The following is a 19520-nucleotide window of genomic DNA, read 5'->3' on the forward strand; positions in this document are numbered from 1 at the left end:
GTCTAGGTAAGTGTTTAAGTCCTTGGGTGTTGTACACTGTTCATCCGAGATAATATTTTTGTGATAAGTTTTTAATTATCTGTCTTACCTTGATCAGTTAATCCAAAGAAGCAAATATGATGCATGTGGCATGGAGGAAATGAAGGAAAACAGGGAAATTATTATTTGTGCCATGTGAATAAACCTTTTCTCTGTTGACTTTTGGTATCTTAATAGGTCTATTAGCTTGCTCTGTTTGGTCTTCAAAAAGAGTAATTTAATTATCTTACAGATCTTGTACAACAAACCCATTTATAAACGAAAAAAAGGCCAAAGAAACAGAGAGGAAAAATCCCAAACCTCCAAGAAGCAGGGAGATTCTCAGTATCTCTTAGAAAGATAAAAAATAAATTTGAAATTACATTGTTCCATAGCCTTTCTGCACACAGTGGTATTTTTGTTAAGATTTTGAGGAATTTTCTTATCTGCTTCACTGCACTTGAAACAGTCTTTGGGCTGGTATTGGTATTTTTCTCTTATGTAATTTCTAAATAAATTATCCCAATGTTGAGAAGTTTTGAACCTCTATCAGATTCTGGTTAAATCAGATAATTTGTGACTGCTTAAAATACGGGTGGGTTTTTTGCCTGGTTCATTCATGTAAATGGATTTTTAGTCTTTATATACTTTTCACCCACTGACTTCATGTATTCTATTTTCTGGAAAAGAAACCCCGACAAATTGTTTTAGAACCTGCCTAGTTTGAAAAAGATGCCTGTCAGAATAAAACCTGAATGTAATTCTGCTACTGTTTACAAAAGTTGAAAAATACAGGAAAACTGGGGAAAAATCACAGAAAGGCCTGCAGAGCAGTGGTGTGTAAATCCACCGTCCTTCTGAAAATCTAGCCTCGATTCAGTTAGTTGCTTGCTGTCAAAAGGTGACAGAATGGAAGATAGTGGTGCATAATGAAAAAAAAATTCTGATTTAAAGAATTTGATAGCAGCTTGATAGGAGTTAGTGTAGTTGTAGAAATTGCAAGCACTTGCACACTGGAAACCTGATCTTGCTTCTTTTTACATTGTGCACTGTACAGCTGTACCTGGTGAAATGTATTGCTTCCACTTACAAACCTTGTCCTGCCAAATACCTGAAAACTGTATAGGAGAGAGAGAGAAAGGGCTGTAAGTATGGGGTGAAATTAGGGGACAAAATAGATTGAATTTATAGACCAAATTATTAAGCTGCTAATTAACTTGCAGTTGATAGAAATATTTTTATGGTGCATTTAGTGTTAGAATTGGTATTACTAGGTCAGCTAAAGAAGGAATCAATTGTGAACTATAGGAAAGCAGATTAAATGGGTTAGTTGATCTCTCCCTTTTGCAGACGATGTGATTCTATTAAAGAAATTACTTTTGTGACTTAACTTGGCAAGGAAAACTCAGTATGCATTTAAGTTGGTCCCCAGCGCAGGCTCAAGTTCTTCCCTTTAGAAAGTGTGTTGTTTAATGGGTAACTTTTAAAGGGAGAGAAGGAATCTCTGAATACAGGGTGTTTCTGAGATGTTCTGGGCTACTTCAGCTGTCTCACATACCTGCGATTTCTTGGCTATATCCTAGGGCTGTGGTAGAATTCATTGCTGGCTACAAAGTACTTTGGAAGTCACAGGACCAAAGGAAGGGAAGTGACCTGTATGTCCTGTATTTCAGCTCCTCTGCCCCAGGGAAGGATCAGTTATAACTTAGTTGTTCCTGGTAGAGGTTCAGAATCAGTCTGCATGGTGCCAGGTTATCCTCAGGCTATCTGTTCCTGTGCTTTGTTTGCCTTTCCACAAAGTAGTTTTTCCTGCTAGCTAATTTGGATCACCTTTGATTAAATTTAAATCCACTATTACTAGTGTTTTCACTATAGACATGGAGAAAAAATTGCTGTGAAGAGAAAACAGCTCTTTGTATGTATTTATGTAAACTGTTTGAAAGGTTCATTATTGCCCCTTACATTTTCCATTTCCTAAACTAAGCAGCTTCTATTTGTTCAATCTTTCCTAGTAGATTTCAGTGTGTAGATTATGCCTTTAATCATATGTCATCTTCTCTAAAGATTCATCTGTAGCCTTCATCTTTCACAATGTAAGAAAACTGAGACCTTAATTAAAAACAATTATTGGATAATCTGATTTGCTACTGAAAATTCCCATATCAGAATTTTGTCATCTTGTAGCTAATAAGTAGTGATGAATTTTACACATTAGTGTAAAATGTTATATTGTTACTTTTTGGTTAGTTTTATGTTCTTAACTAGGTAAGTTAAACCTTCTTGTGCTACATCTAGAACTCATTTACTGTGAAGATTAAGGGGTGTGGAATTACTTCACATTGCCTTCAGTCATTTAAAGGATCATTTTATCTGAAACAGTTCTTACTGTAATGAAGTTTGACAGCCAGAAAGTTCTCCCTGCGATAGGTCAGCACTTGTCACTATTATATCAGTTTCTATTTCTGCATAATGAAATGTTTCTTATGTTAGTGAGGACTTGAAGTTGCTTGCAGTCGATTAGATTTTAGTTTGTTGCATTAATGTCTTTGCCTTTTTAAAAATGGGGAGCTGAACCATCACAGAAATGATTCAGAAATAGTACAGACAGATTAAACCTGACCTGTGTGGTCTATTAGTTTTATAATAAGTACATTTTACTGCAAACTGGAGTCAGACTAGAAGAGTGTCTCTGTGTAAACATTATCTTTTTATATCTGTGGTAGAGTTACTTTGATGTGTAGAGTAAATATGAACAGTGAATTTTCACTTAAAAATTGCAGACTAGAGGATAGCTTGTTTAGTCAGTCAAATTGTGAGCCAGTGGTGTTCTGTTATTAGATATGAAAACAAATGTGACAGCCAGAAACCAAGACCTTGTTCCATGTTATTAATAATTTTGACATTATGCAGTATTAGGTTGTACAGGCTGTTGGATTTAAAGGCTGACGCCAAATGAAGTTCCCACAGAAAAAAAGACATACTGCTCCTATTTTCAAATAACACTGGAGAAATGAGTAGCATATCACACTAATGTAGATGCTTTTTATTATTGACAAGTTATAATTAAATGCAGTTTTTTTCTGTGGTTGTTGATGAAATTGTGAGAGCAATCTCAGAGGGGGGAAATGTTTCAGATTATGTAGACCACAACTGACTATTACACAGCAGCACCACAAGCCCTGTGCTGGTTTGGCTTTTCATATTGTAATGGTGTATTCAACTCATGTTTGCAAACCACATTCTGCCAAAGCCTGCTATATTTATAGCTAGCTGATCAGTAATGTATGCTCACTAGCATAGGTGATTTGCAGTTCAGTTAATGACCGTGTGTGTCATCTGTGACTAGAGGCAAGGCATGTAGATCTTAATCTTTTGCTTTTATACAAGAATGTTTGAGGCAAAATTATTAGTGGAAGTTACATGTTTAGGAGGTCACCCTTTGAAGGGGGGGCAGGAAATGACAGACAAGCCTGTCTTTCCAAAGCTGATTTTGAGGTAGCTACACAGTTGAATAGGACTAGAGAGGTATGGTAAGCATTTGTTTGTGGACAGTGTGTTTTTTGTCTCCTAACTGAATTGATATGCATGTGTGCCTTTTGGTACAAAGGTTACTGAGAATATAAGTTAGCTATTAAAGGATGCTCATATTAATATGCAGAACATGCTTTCAAAACTGTGCGAATCAGAGACTGGAAGCTTGCTTCAAAGACGTGTGGTTCAGCCAGCTGGACAAGGGAAGCAACAGAAAAACTATGTGTTTAATGAAACTAGATCTAGCTTCTGTCCCACAAAGCTGAGCTCTTTGCCCAGCACGAAACACAGAGAAATCTTGATTATATCAAAGTGCGGGAATGGGTAAAGCTTCGGGCACAAGTCCACAGGGAGAGATGGGGATAGGTGGTTGTAACTTCTAGTCAGTGCTGATACTTTGCCATAGTCACCATTCAGCAGCACAGGAAGAGTAAAACCCAAAGAGAGGGGGTGTTTTCTCTTTGAGGAAGCTAGGAACGATTAGGTAGGGAAGGAACTGTTACTAAAAGGAGAGTTAACTCCTCAAGCTGTCGACAAAATTCTTAAATATCCTGACTTGTGTTTGGCAAAGTGGCATTGTACACTTGAAACGAAAAGTTTCTCCTGTCTTTTATTGGATTTGATGGGAATTTCTGTGAATGTAGGATTGAGTGAGTCATCTTCAATAGCTCTTTTCCTTGAAGCATTAATATGGGGGTTGGGGGAAAAGTAGTAATATAGGAGTTAAATATTCTGGTATTTTGGGCTGGTTGGAAATCTGCCTGTCCTCCTATGTTATTGTTTTCCTAAAAAGTTCCACATTAGATGGGAGTTCCTGAACTATTATTGCAACCACTAGCAATCTCCACTGTTGAGGCAGCAGCATGGAAGAGAGCAGGCAGTGCCAGCTGACCCAATTTCATCACCAAAAATGACCTCTCTTCCTGACTTTGCTAATATTTGCTATAAATTTTCAGTCTCTATGTTTCCATTATGCATTGCCTTGTGTTTTCCATTGCTGAGAACTAAAGTAAATCTAATCTTATCCAGGTAGTCCAAAAAATACTTTTGGTCTGAATGGTCAGTATCTGTAGGAGTCCTCCTATACTGGCAAAAGAGGCAGCCATCTGACAGGGAGTGAATAAAACAAGTTACTTCCTGTGTCACTCCATTTCACTTGTGGCTGCAGACTGAATGGCTTGAAAAGGGTATTGGGGCTCTCCTGGCATTACAGTGTGATTTGTTGTTCCTAAGTCAATCTGTTGTGTCTACAGGTTCCCCAGAGGATAGAAGAGCAAGGAGATGCATCTGAGGATAGCAGTGCAGGAATCCCAGGCATGTGGGGCAGTTGGGGCCCCTGGTCTGCCTGCTCTCGGAGCTGCAGTGGCGGAGTGATGGAGCAGACACGGCCCTGCCTCCCAGCCTATTACCAGGAAAGGAGCTACCGACGGCCCGGGCGGCAGTTCCCAGCCTCGGAGAGGACTCTTGCTCACCAGAATTCCCGCCACCGAGAGGACTCGCTGACTGCTTATCCTGGCCACATCATTTCTGCCATCCGTACATCTGTACCACTTCACAGGAATGAAGAGCAGCTTTGGGCTGGCCTTCGGGCCTCTACTTCTTCTGGAGGCCAAAATAACAGCCACCTGAGCAGAGGAGCTTTGAGAGGCAGCAGGCATTCCCAGTCCCAGAGGCAGAATGCTAAGGCAGAAAAGAGGTATGTGTCTACATTCACGTTTTATTCTTGCTGTGAGTGGTGTATCTGAAGAATTGGATACCAATCTATCAGGTGTTTTTTTAAAATATATATATATATATATATATACATATATATATATGTAAGGGAAATAGACGTGTTCCCAGTTAGGAAACTGAGGAGAACAGGCCTAGAAATACTGTGGGAGGATCTGTCTTTCCTTGGAGTATGTGTGCCAGCAGGTGGGAGTTCTCTGCTTCTTTCTCTCTCAGCCCTCTTCTGGAAGATGCATGAAGAGTTGTGTTTTTTTTTTTTTGAGATTGGTTAAGAAAGAAACTGAAAACAAACCAAGCAAAAAAAGAACCCAAAAAGCAAACCAAAACAAATGTTCTTTCAAATCATCTGCTTCTTAGGTGAAGCAATCAACTGTAATCCCCTTTTTAAAGACATCTTGCTGACCCAAACAACAAAAAATGTTACCTTGAGGCAATACTCCAGCCTGACTAAAACAAGACAGTAGGACTCTGTTGCTGGTCATAAAGACATCCTCAGCCCCTGCAAGCAACTGTCCTCCTCTAAAAGAATATATGAGAATAAAAATTAACCTGTTAGCTTCCTGTTTGTCTCAGTGAAGCATACTTTTCAAAAAGCGGGACCTGCTGTTCAGATCTTGATCTTCCGAGGTGTTGGCCATTTCCTTTAATCACTGCTTTGTCTTGTTGTCTAACCCATGCAAATGAATAGCCTAAGTCTATTGACTATAACTTCAATATTGCACTGATGCTTTTATAAAAAATGAAAGGTTTCCACTGGCAGGCTCTTAGTAGTAGTATTACCATGACTGCTCTGAGACAAAAGTTGTATTTTCTTTTTTCTGTTTTCCTGTTTAGTCATCCACTATAATGCACTTCTGTTCTGAGCTGTGCAGCGTAACAGATACAGGTTGTAGTACACAGTTGGATTTTTACTAATATTGGAAGCTTGGCCTTGAACTGTCAGCACAAAGTTGTTCAAAGCCTGTTTGCTCCAGGCCCTTGGAACCCTCAGCCTCCAAGGGAATCCCAGCTGGCCTGGCCTCTGCGGCAGACCTGCTGCCAGGCTGCTGGCACAGCTGGTCTTCACTCCTTGCTGCTGTGGTGGCCTCTGCAGGTCAGGAGAGACTGGAGCAGTTTGAACCAACCACTGCCGGGACATGAGAGGACAACAAAACAGAAAGTAGCATTGACTGTGTGCAGAAGTAAAGCTATGTTATTTCCTAATAAATGTCTTGCCATATAAAAGACTAAAATATCATAATGTCCATTATGTCTCTGCTTTCCTGTATGATGGAGGCATTTGCTTTTGAAAATTCTTGTGCTTTCCTGAGCACAGTGCAAGCTTCTGCACTGCAGTTGATTTCCCACCCACACACACACTGCCCCTTGACTACAGATTGTGGATTCGAGGTCAGTGTTTTAATCTTATTTGCGTAATAAGTAATTTCCATCTTGAGCTAGAAGGTCCCTGGTGGCTTTAAAGCCTGTTATATTGCATAACTTTCAGATTCTTTGGTGGTGACTGTAAAAACAGAATGAGAACAAAAAATGTTATTTGAAAATGAAATTATTAGAATGACAAACCTAATAGTTTTCCTTAATTGACAAAATCCACAGTACAAAACAAAGATTACTGGTCCTATCAGATATATGGAAAATTGTTTTCAAAATATAAATTACTCCAGAGATTATTTTTATAATGTAGAACAGTGTTCAATATTCACTAAATAGGTCATATTGGAAATTGGTGTCAGGCTATTAAAAAAAATGTGTTTTTCACAATATATACAGTCAGTGGAAACTTTTTTGGGTATTCTTATTTACTGTACTGGACTTTATATAATAGCTGTCATTTTAGCAGTCTTTCTTAAAATAATAAGAGGAATGGACATTTGTGACTGAGATAAGCTCACATTTGATAGCATGGTAATATGAAATTGGATGGCTTCCAAAGCAAATATGTTTTGAAAGCAGTCCTTGAGAGCAGCCAGATATGTTTGTATCATTTAGTGACCAGTGGAAAAGTTCTCTGCCTCCTCCCAGTCAGCTGTCAAAGAACTGTTCAGTTTCTTTAGCAAAAATAAAAATGTAATTTATATTTAATAAGTTTTAACATACTTTGTGAAGAGGCTATTTAATTCATAAGCATTTTCAGCTTTTGAAAATTAGCTCATGTGATTCAGTTAGACTTTAGAAACAAGGGCTGTACATGAAGCTCAGGGAGAGAGCAATGTGAGGTACCTGCAGTTAGACACCTAAGTTTAAGTGCTTCCCTTTTTATCATAGTGGAGTTCTTGCATACTTGGAATATGCTAGGAAATTGTAGTCTGCGACTGGAATGAGGATGGAAACACAAAAGAAAGGTGGTGGTTCTCTAGGTTGTTGGCTGACAAAGGGAAGGGAGCTCTTCTCAGCTTTGAAGAGTTCCCATTAGCACAGTCTTGCTTGTTATTTCACCTAGATAAAATACATGGAGCATACCATACAATAGAGACAAACAGGAATGAGGAGATATGGAAGAAATATCAAAGGACTTAGACATATTTATAGAGAGGCACATATGGAAAAGTAATAAGGGCATGCAGAAGGATAACGTGCTTTGAGAGAGAAAACATCTTGAGAGGAAATCTCATTCATGGACAAGATTTTCATTTTTCTTAAATGTTGCATTGCTGGTTCTCTATTTTGGTGATAGAGAAGACAGAACTGCATTTTTATATACATATGCTGAGCATTAGGATGCTTACAACTGCTACCTTTGCTTTCTCTACAACTGAAATTTAATGGTGGAGAGGTGAAAGTTCTGCGGCCACATCTGTAAGCAGTACATATATTTTGGATGTGGTTCCTAAGAGCAGAAAGAAAAAATTACATTGATCACCAGATTAATGAAATGAATAAAGAAGGCTTGCATAGGTAGTTAAGGCTTAAAGAAATATATTAATAAGGAATGGGCTTCCCTAAAACTCTTTTTGTACTTGGAAAAGGAATGAGAGCAAAGGTTTGTTCTGAGGAAATAATCCAAAAATCATCAACTTCTCACATGGCTGCAGCTCTGTGGTCTTTATTCTGCTGCCAGCCGTTGATCTGAGAGCCTGCTCTGCTGCTTTGTACCCTGTATAGGGACAGCTTGCATTCTAGGCCTGTGAGCAATGGAAAGGAAAAAGTGTATCATTTAATATTGAAACAGAATTTCCTTTCTGAAAGTACTTGGTTTGCCCCCTGTCACAGATGCTTTGACCAGGCAAATGTAGGTCACTCAGTTGGCAGGGCTACAGTTAACCTTTAAAGGGACAATTCAGTTGTTTTTTTCTTAACCAATTTAAGCATCATTATTTGTGTGTTCTGATGCAATTTTTGTGACCTGTTCTATTCAGTTCCAGTTTGTAGAGATGGACAAATGTGTGAGTGCTGAACCTTCAGGTTCAAGAAGGTATTATTTTCTCAAGTTCTGAGGATTTGTATTTATTGGCATGGGTGTTTGTTTTTCTTAATATTTTGAATGAAACCCAGCTCAAGTACTTAGCCCCCCCCCCCTTCGTTATTTCCCTAATAGAATGAAAAAGAGGTGTATTTTATCCCACACCCAAAATGATTATAAAGGATTATTGAGGGTTGGTGTGTGTATGTGGGTGCAGGAGGAAGACAGAGGGAGCAGGATTCAATCCTTTTCTGCTGATCAATTTTGTGGAAAAATCTAAGAGCATTTTGGTAACACTTAGGAGATTTAAAGCCATATGAGAAAAATGTTTATTTTCCTTCTGAATAAAATTCCAAGGGGATTCAAATAGCAATAAAGATCACATGAGGTATTTCCTGGCAAAACTAATAGCTAGTTGGGCCTCAGGTTGACTTTGTGCTGTACTGCCTCTCATCTGATTATTAATCCCCCTGATATGCTCAGGTCTCATTAGTACTTAATTGGTATAAATTTTTAGTATTCTACTGTGAGCATGCTTTGAATGGTATTACCAAAAATAAAACCCAAAACCCAAACATGATACTGTAATTGCAACTCTTCCTGAAGTGGGTTGACTAGGGGAGGGGATGTAGGAATGCTGCTAGAATTTAGTCAGATTTCAGACAGTGAATTTTACCAATGACTTACTGACTTAGTGAGGGGTAGGAATACCACAAAGCTCCTGTCACAGTTGTAATGCATCTCAACAGAGTTATGTGGTTACTTGCATAGAAATTCTGCTGTTCTACCTGCCAACTGCATGGTTACATTATTTAGTCAAATTTGAAAGATGAAGCAAAGGTGAAAAACTTGTAGACTTGTAAATAATTTCATATGATCAAAGGCATTATTCATCTTGTAGAAAAAGAAAACTGTAGTATTTGGGTTAAAATTCTGGAATCCCATCTCAGTGTTGAAAATTACATACATGAGGTTATATAGCACCTGCTGGGAGATCAGCAAAAGCCAAGTTTGTTTTAAGTTATTATACTGGTGTATTGTAACTGTGCCAGACTGAGGTATTAGTGGTGATCTCTGAGGATGGAAAATTTCATTTATGATAGTCCACATCTATCTTTAAACTTGTTCCCAAGAGGTAATTTACTTAGTGACCTTATTCATTAATTCTACTGTCAGGAAAATGTAAATATTTTTACCCCAATATAATAAAGAAATGACAGAACAGTTCACCCTTGTGGTATAATCTGTTTTCCTGCAGAAGATGTACTTTTTAGGTATAGTTGGTTACTCTGTGTCTTTTAGCAGTTGAAATTTTTAGGTGAAATGTGCTCACAATAGACTTAATACTCATTTGTATGTATAATACATGGGGAGGAGTGAGTATCTGCAAATCATGGTACAGTTGCTGAAGTTAACAGAAATGTAAACCAAACTAGCTAGTTCCATTGTTTTAGTTACCTTGATAGTGAAAATCAATACCATGAAGTGAATGCCTGCACTGATTTAATTGCAGTGAAATGTGCTGATGAAATGTGAATAATATGCTACAGTGTGGCAAAGGAAGTTTGTGATGATGGCTCCTCTTCCCAATGTGTAACACGCTCTCAGAAGAGGTGGTTTTGCTCTCTTGTGACCAAACATTTTACAAAGATAACTGCTCACTGCTTTAAGGCTATTTTCTAGGTCAGTGAGCAGATAGGCATGCATTTTCATAACATAAAACGGAGTCAAAGGGCTCCCTTCTTTCATTCATGTTTAAGTGATTTTCTCCAGATTGATTTAGAGCTGGTGAAAAGTGAGTACGTGGAATGCAAAGCTGCACAGTGCTGTGGTACAGTACTGAGAGGCAATACATAGTGGAATTTGATGTGAATCAACCTAACTGTTAGAGAGCTCTCCCTTTTGAGTAGATGTAAATACATCCTTAGAAACAGTAAATATTTTATTTTTGTTAAAAATTATACTTATTAAAGAATCTGGTCAAATGCTGTGAGGTATAAACTTGATAGCAGTTTTGACCAGGATAAGCAAGTTTATTTTGTGACTTAAACTAAAGAAAAGGGGACAAAAAATGCACAGTAAACAGTCTTTTTACAGTAAACCTTGTTAACTGTGTGCCTAAGAATATATAAAACATGAAAGAAAATTAAAAGCAATTGTAGAGCTGAAAAGCAAATGGTTGAACAGAACAGTTGCAGACCAACTGCAGACAGTTTTGAATTATGAAAAAAGTGCCAGGCATAAAAATGTTTGTCTGAAATTATTTTAAGGATACTATTTTAGGAGTAATAAAAATAACAAAGTACATTTAAAAATATATGCCTGTACCTATTATGTTAACAGAAACTTATGTAGTTTGGACCTGTTTTTTTCCATTTGAAGTTGAAGTTTTGTCTTCAAAGACTTAATGGTCTCTATTTTTTATTAATTAGATTTTAAATATTGGAGTGATATTTCAATAACTTCTTTGCTGGCAGGATTAGCTAATAAGTCATTTTCAGTTCTTCAGAAGCAAAATCAGGGCAACTCTAACTATATTAAATTCTTGACCTGTATGCAAATGGTTAGTGTCCTGTAAAAGCTGTCAGTTACAGTAATTTGATAGTTTGCTATGTAATAAAGTATTAGTTTAAATCTTGATATACTTATCCACAGAAATAAATTCAGCTAAGTTAGAATATATATAATTGGTGTAGTTGAAGAGGATTGTGCCTACTGATTTAAGCATGTGTTAAAACCATGATTGGTAGTAGGAGTTAAATTTAAGCCTAAGAGCTTTGATAAGGATCTAAGGGGTCTGAGTTCCTTTACAAAAATGTTTCTACTGGGAATCAAAGAAATGCACTTTTGGAGCATTTTTTAATAGAAATGTGTCATAGCAATGCAAAAGCACAAATCAGTGTAATTTAAAAGACATTTTTCAGTGGTACATAATGTGGAATATTGTTTGGGAAATAAAGCTATAAATTATATTTGTATTCTGCACTTTCTCCCACTGTCATCTTGCCCATAGATCCTGTGTTTCTGGTGATAGATCACTGTTAACTTCAGCTTGAGTAGTTACTAGCTGTGGTTTGATTTCTGTCTTGATAGGATAAAAAATAGAATCGGCAGCAGTTCAGGGAACTGGGCTTGTTTGGTCTGGAGAAAAGGAGACTGAAGGAAGACCTCATCTCTTGCTACAACTACTGGAAAGATGGGTGTTGGTCTCTTCTTTCTAGTAACAAGCATCAGGACAAAAGGAAATGGACTCAATTTGTGCCAGGGAAGGTTTAGGTTGGATATTAGAGACAATTTCTTTATTGAAAGGGTAATGAAACACAGGAATAGGCTGCCCAGGGAAGGGGTTGAATCTCCGTCCCTGGAGGTCATTGAAAGATGTATAGACATGGTGCTTAGGAACATGGTTTAAGCACTGGGCTTGGTAGAGTTAGATTATGGTTGGACTCTATAATCTTAGAGGTCTTTTCCAACCAGAAGGATTCTGTGATTCAGGGAATAGATGATAGGCAGCTGCTTAATTCCCAAGTGAGAACAATAGGCAAGAGCCTGAAGAATGCTGTGCACTAAGAGCAGCATCAGACTACATGTGCAATTAGAGGAGACTCCCTTATGAGATGAGTTTCCTTAGTCTATTATTAGAGGGAGGACTTATCTGTTAATTCCAGAAGAGTTTTCTGGTAAAGCAAGCCTCTGAAGATGTTGAAAAAAGCTCCAAGCTCGACCAACTCTCAACAAAATTAAAAAGGCAAAGTGTTGGTTTCATATCTATCCACATGTTCTGTGATGATTCTGTTGTCTTTCAGTGGTTGTGGCTGAGCATAGAGGGAAGAAAACTGTCTTCCTCTACTTGTAGAATAATTTCTGACAATAGACAAGAAAAAAAAACTGAAAAAAATACCATTGCATTACTCTTGAGAAACAGAGTGAAAGGTTGTGAAAATTAGGAAAATTGGCAGTTTCTCTGGGTTCATTTTAAGAAAACATTGGAATAATAGGACAATGAGTCGCCTGGAGTGTCATAAAAGGGAGTTTTTGCTAATGTTCAACCTTGCAGTTTTTCATTTACAAAATAAGAAGTATTTTGATACTAAGAGATAAGTTGAATGAAATGCTAGAGTGCATGTAAAATACATTCTTTATTCTGTCTGACATCAGAAGAGGAAGAAAATGAGTTATGCTTAGCTGGAAGTCAGCCAGGCAACCTCTGTTTAGAGAATGGTGGGAGATGTGTAAGTAGAAAGGAAGTGATGAAAATAGAGAAAATAATGAAAAAGGTATGTTGGAGAGAAGCTTTGCAAAGAGCACTTAACAGGTGGAGGCCCAGGAAATCTGTAATCTTAGTTGTGTATTTTAGGGACGCTCTGTATCTTTGATTCAAAGAGGATTTCCATTCAATACAAATAACAAGCCCACCAGCTCCAAAAGTACTTCATTCTTAGTGAACCTCAAGAACACTTTAGGTTCAAAGCATTGTTCTTAGCATAAGCTATGAGGCAGTGCATTTATTTGCCTGCCAAGGCACACGTATGCTTATGGCTAAAATAGAAAAAGCTACTGCAACAAAATTTCTTTTTGTCACTCAAAATGTGCTGTTACAGGGGACAGTTCTCACTGTTCTCAGCTGCTTTATCCTCAGCATGAGAGAAATTGTTAATAGACCTGTAAATGCTAGCTAAGAATCATTATTTTAAAATCCTTGCTACGATCCTTACACTAATAGCACAAAACCTACTTTTCATACTTGTCTGGGCACATGTATTGAATTCAGTAATATATTTAGGTTGGCTTAAGTTGAAAGGGGCCCATCATTTTTGTTATCAAAGTGCTAAACAGATTTGTCTGAACAATCAAGGATGTGTGTGTATGTAAGAATTATGCCCAAAGAGAGAAGACTGCCAGAACTGCATTGAACAGTTGTTACCCCTCTACTTGTGAAGAACACAATAGATCAGAGATGTCTACTGGCTGTGGTTGGACATGAAACACTGCATACAGCTGCGTACCTTTCAACATATTTTTCTGTTAAGCAGTAGTTTGCCTTCAGATGATAACTCCAGTCTTGGTGGCATTTTTTCCACCTTTGATTGTCTATAGTACATGCAGTCTTCACCCTAACTGACTGTAAATATTGCTGTATGCTTATTTTTCTCTTTTTATGCTCTCTTTCTCTTCTCAATCCAGTAAAGAAGTGAAAAAAACTTATTACTCAGTTTTTATTTGACACTAGACAGTTTAGCCAGAGAGCCTAACATGTGAAGGAGCTGCTGAGATTTACTTATCCTTGTCTTTTTCATACTTCTTCCTTTCTGTTTATTCTAATTCTTGCAGAAGTATTTAGAATCATTCTCCATGCAAAGTAATGTAGAGAATTGTTGATTGGTATCTTTTCATTAGAAGCAATTAAATAAAAGGTGTGGCCTACATTAAATAGTTTCATTAGTGTGAGTGGATCAGCAGTGACAGAAATCTGGCTGACTTAAATACACAACAGCCAAAAGCTCTTGTGTAAAATTAACTTGCCTAGCATATGAGAAACCTAGGAGCATGTTGTTTCTCTACCTGATTCTGAATGATTTAGGAGGAGGAACTTCTCTCTAAATGAAACAGATGTAGGATATGAACATAGTTCTCCCTCATCATAAGTTGTCTCTGCAAACCTAAGGACAATATGAACCCTGAGAAGGAAGTACACCTGACAAGCCTATTGCATTTCCCATTATGAACATTAATTTACAGGCAATGGAAAATCAGCATGGCTGTTCTAATGCAGTTATAGTTGATTCAGCTGAGAAAGGGACTACTTTTGGAAAGACTAGAAGGTAACTTCCTGAGGGGCCCAGGCATGTGTGGAAAGAGCACTGAATTTACACAAGTCCAAGGCTTCTTTTTCTTGTCACCTGTTTTTCAAATAGTTGGTGTTTTCTCCTCTGTGTGCGTTGGATTTCTTTTGATTTTTGACTATTATGTAGTTAGATGAACAATAAAGTGTTATTTTAACTGCCTCAGCAGTGATAATGCTTGTATCTTAGTGCCAGTGGTTGACATCTCATACCTATTGAAGTTCAACCCTGCGATCATTCTCGTGATCAGTACTCCAACTTATGGTTTAATACCTAAAATAAATCCATCTATAAACAATATCTGTTCCACAGGGGCTGTGTTTATCAGAAGGAATGTAAGCATTGCTCATTATTTCTGGTTTTATATAGGCTATGTGAAGAGTTTGTAGAAGAGTTTGCAAAGTCTCTAAGGAGGGACGAGGCTTAGGGGTGTGCTGTTACTTGCTAATTCTTTTTTCCTCCTTTACCTGTTGCATGAAATAAGAGTGGATTCCAACTCTGACCTGGGTCATGCTAGTGTGCATTAAAAACAAAATAATAGAACCGATAAGGAGGAGATTCCAAGCCATACTGTGGGGAGGAGAGAGTGACTTATTCTAATGAATATAGTTAATCATAATAATATAATATAGTTAATCATAATGAATGACAGGTAAGAAAAGTCCTGCAGGCAACTGAAAACTCCCAATAAGCCATCAGGGCTAGTAGACCTACTTCTGTCTCCTATCAGCAGATCAAGGCTGGGTTGAATTAGCATAAAGCAAACAGTGTCAGCAAGGTTAATTTAATTCTGATTATTAAGTTAATGGTAGACTTTGTCTGATTTTCCTTCCTCTTTCCCCGATTTCCCTGGTGTTTTTTCATTGTGTATGGACCTACATAACGCTCCTTCCCTCGTTGTTGCACGTCATCATAAATTCTGCGTGACACTCCCCCAGAATGATATAGTTAATTACCACCAAGCTATTTTTACAAGCTTCTTTATTACATTGTGGCAAAGTGCATTCCTAATTCATAGAATGTTGCCAAGTGTGAATGAAAGATGCTTTAAGCAAAACAGACAGTGTTAGAAATAGTTTCAGTATAGGCAATATTGGTTTAAGTGAATTCATAAACACTGTTAAATATGTTAATAACTAGTGGTTGTGTGACACTGTTTCCAGCAGTTTGTATGTCAAAAGAAATGTAATGTTCAGTGGTAGAAAATGTTAACCTTCCATTCCAGAGGAAGTGTGTTCCCATGAAAATTCCTAATTATAATTACTGCACAACCTGAGCAAACTGGAACTTGTGTGTGTGTGTTGGGTTATTCTGGCCCTAACTGGTATGGGGGAAGAGGCAAAGGAGAGAACTCGCCCTTGATGAGCCTTGATGTGACCATGGGCATGTCATCATAAGGGTGCTGGGAACTTAGGCTACCAGAAATGGTTCCTCATTTCTTCAGCAGTGGGACTCTAGCAACAGTTCCAAGTTACAGTGTAGAGGCAAAAAAAACAAGTTAAGGTGATTCAGGAACTTACAGTAAGAATGTTGTTACTGCTTTTACTACGTATTCACTTCTGTTGTATGTTTTTTGCAACGATGAAGCCTTTTGCAAGAAAAAAAGTCTGGCTACCCTCAAAATCAAGTTTTTCTAATTTTTGAAAATAATCTGATAAGATTCCAGTGGTATTTGGACATTTTCTGCCTTCAACCATGGGTCCTTCGTTCAGATACTAGTCATTTTGTGGTTAAGGCTACTTGATGCTCATTTCATCATTTTTCCCTGCTGAAGTTTCCTAGTTTATGTCACTATTTCTTACTTGTACTTTTTTTTTTTCTTTTGTTCCAATGTGTGACCTTGAGCTGGAGTTTAACAATCAAACATGAATCTCTTTTTTGACCTCTCCTAGTTTGTGAGGCAGGAGTTCTTCCAAGTTGGTTGGATGATGTGTCTAGCTGCTGCTCTCTGGAAGAGTCTAGTGCTTGTTGCTGCAAATAATTTGGCTTTCAGTAGCCTGGGACACAGACATATTCCTGCCATTCCACTGGTCTTCACACTGCTTATTACTCAGTGGCCAAGGTTCATAACTCAGACACTTGAAATTTGATGTGGTCAGCCTAAGAAGAAAACCATTGTCTGTAAAAACCATTAGAGACTGCAGCAAGTGAAAATAAGGAGTTGTATCTGGTTTCCAGTTTGCTCCAAAATCCAAAGATGCTTCATGAGAACTGTTACCAGAGTGTTTTCAGAACATGGCTAGAAATCTCAAGAAAGGTTTTTGTTTTGCTTTTGCTCAGAAATGAAAAGCTATGTTAAACATGAAAAATAGCAGCAACATAGGGTGAATCAATTGATTTGCCCATTAAAAAGAAAAACACAACACAAAATGCATTTAATTCAAGTTGGTTTTAATCCCAACTTCTGAAATAATTCCCATGAATAATCTTTGTCTCTCTGTCTCACTTTCTCCTGTCCACTTACAGGAAGCTTTTTTTTCTCCCTTAATATCAGAAAACATTGTGCTGCTTTTCTCTACTGTAGCTACCACAATCCTACCTTAACAATGACCATCACAGTCACAGGGCAGATTAACAGGAATAAACAGCTCTAGAGTGCTGGTTGCTTATCTGCCAGGGTAAATCAACACTCTTGTTCACACATCCTTGAGCCAGGAAGATTGATTAAAAGACTCCATGGCCATAAAGCTAGAATGTTAAGTAACTGACTTCCAAGGTTCCCATGTAACAAGAGTCTTGAGAGAATATAAGGCTTCAGAAGAAAACAAACACAGCAAAAGCAAACTCAAAGAAAAGTCTCTGTGATCTGATAACTGTCTGACATCTGTAACACTTCAGTTTCTAGAAAATAAGTATGTCAATTTATAGTCTTCAGTTCTCACTGTAGTTCAAATCTATTTTGTATACAAAAAAAAATATAAATAAGTTTTCTGGATGGAAGGAAAATGACTGTATTTTAATGGTATCTCCCTTCCTGAGTTGCAAAGTTTATCCAAAACTGTATTCACACATTGCTCTTAACTGGAAGTTACCTTTTTTGCCAATTTATTCTTCAGCCTGCAGCATTAGAAATAAAGGCTTGATGCAATGTTGGGTTGTACAGGTTGACAAGAAAAGCAAATGCAAATGGGCCTATTCCTGGCAGGTTAAAAGGTTAACGCTTTTGAGTGAATCCTAATGTGGTATTATTAATTTAGTTTTTTTTTTCACTTCTGATTTGGAGCTGAGTTTCTAGACTGAGCTGTATACCATAAGAATATATTCCTGTATTTGTCATGTTTTTCAGAGGTCTTTTAGTAGTATTTTGATGTCCCTTATCTTTCATGTGTTTCCATTTTTATTTCATAAGTAGCGAATGAAGTAGAACCACAGGAGACCTTTTAAATGGATACAAAATGTTTAATGATCTTTGCCATACTGAATTCAAGTTTTCTTCTGTCATTACTCACATTCACAGTAGGGATTTCCTGCTATTAAGTATCTCAAGCTCTTCAGAAACATGATTATGAATTTTAGGAATACAGCTTTGATTCTCTGAATTTCCATTTTAAAGGAGAGTCCTAGGGATTAACCTACAACAACCACCTGCCCCCAAACTGCTACTTTATACCATACCTAACCGTTTGCCTTTGCTAGTTGACACCAAGTCATTTCCCATGTGACTCTCAGACAAAGGGCCACGGATTGAGTTCAAGCAGTAGACTTCTTTGGAGATTCCCAGCAGACCAAGCAAGACTACAACTTGTACATGTTTTCTGTAAAATAGACTGAGATTTCTTGTTGCTTTGCAGTAAATAACTTTGACAAATAACAAGTCATATAGGTATCTTAACTACGAACTTACGGATTCAGTAACTGTTGTCTCTCTCTCTGTTTTTAGAAGCAGAAACAGAAATCCTATTGGTCCAGGAAAGTATGGATATGGAAAAGTGCCATACATTTTACCTTTACAAACTGATACTGGTCAGCAGCCTCAGAAGCTTCGGAGGCAGCGGCAGTCGTCAAGGAGCCATGTATTTCATCAGAGTCCAAGTCTCATGAACACTTACAGCCAGGCAGCTAGTCCTTCACTTCAACATGGGAATCTTTATCAAGAAGAGAGTGAGCCTCAGGCTGGACATCAGGTCCTGGGACCCTCGCTTTATCAGTCACCTTCATTTCCTGTGTCTCAAAGCCTGTTTCACAGCAGCAACTCAAACCATCATGGACCTGCATCACACCAGTCCATCCAGGGGCAGCCTCAGCCTCCAAGAGCTGCAGCAATTGTGTGCATTGGTGCTTACAAGCAATATAAACTCTGCAACACAAATGTAAGTCCAGTTTTCCTGTTTTTAATTTGTTGGACAGCTGTTGATTTTTCCTAGTATGCTAAATGTTCATAAGTGAAGAAATTAAATTGGACTTTTAAAAATTAATGATTTTTTTCATTAACTTATTTTAAGTGTCTTGCAGAAAGTAGACGCATAATACTATAGTTACCTAATACCATACCGTGAAGTATTTTAAGTAGTCACTCAACCTATCAATATGTGAAATTGTAATTTAATAGACAAAGAAACTGAATCACAGAAAAGCTTAATATTTTTCAGTGTAAGAAATGAAAAAATGGAGTAGGGAACCTTTGAAGTGTGATCTATCCCTACTTCTCAGTCCCATAAGGTTATCCTTTTGGGAGTCCTAGTCATGCTTTAAATAGCATTTAGAACCAGCACCCAGTAGCCTAGATCACTTCAGAATCTTTCCATGATGCTGTGTGTGTTCTGTGACAGATGCTACTTTTACCAGCATTCAAGCTCTACATGCTTTGATATTTGCCTTCCCAGTTTATTGGAGAGAAAAATCTGTTCTGTGTTAATTATTGAATAAAACTGACTTATTACTTCATTCAAAAATGTTTGGCTGGGTGTAGCTCTATGCTCTGGGCAGCCTCCCATTGAATGTGGGAGGTTAGTGAGGGTTTGCTGTTTCTCCCCACAAGCAGTTTTTTTTTCCTGCTG

The 19520-nt window shown here is 37.7% G+C and overlaps 1 protein-coding gene across 1 annotated transcript in view; it reads left to right on the forward strand.

Moving 5' to 3' along the window:
* THSD4 (thrombospondin, type I, domain containing 4) overlaps positions 1-19520 on the forward strand; it is a 230732-nt gene that overhangs the window by 12210 nt on the left and 199002 nt on the right. The window contains exons 3-4 of the mRNA XM_009994405.1: positions 4803-5245; positions 18404-18833. Of these exons, the coding sequence (XP_009992707.1) occupies positions 4803-5245; positions 18404-18833 (873 nt within the window). The remainder of the gene's footprint in view (positions 1-4802; positions 5246-18403; positions 18834-19520) is intronic.

The sequence above is a fragment of the Chaetura pelagica genome, unplaced genomic scaffold (genome assembly GCF_000747805.2).
Source record: "Chaetura pelagica isolate M959 unplaced genomic scaffold, ChaPel_1.0 scaffold222, whole genome shotgun sequence".
Taxonomy (NCBI): domain Eukaryota; kingdom Metazoa; phylum Chordata; class Aves; order Apodiformes; family Apodidae; genus Chaetura; species Chaetura pelagica.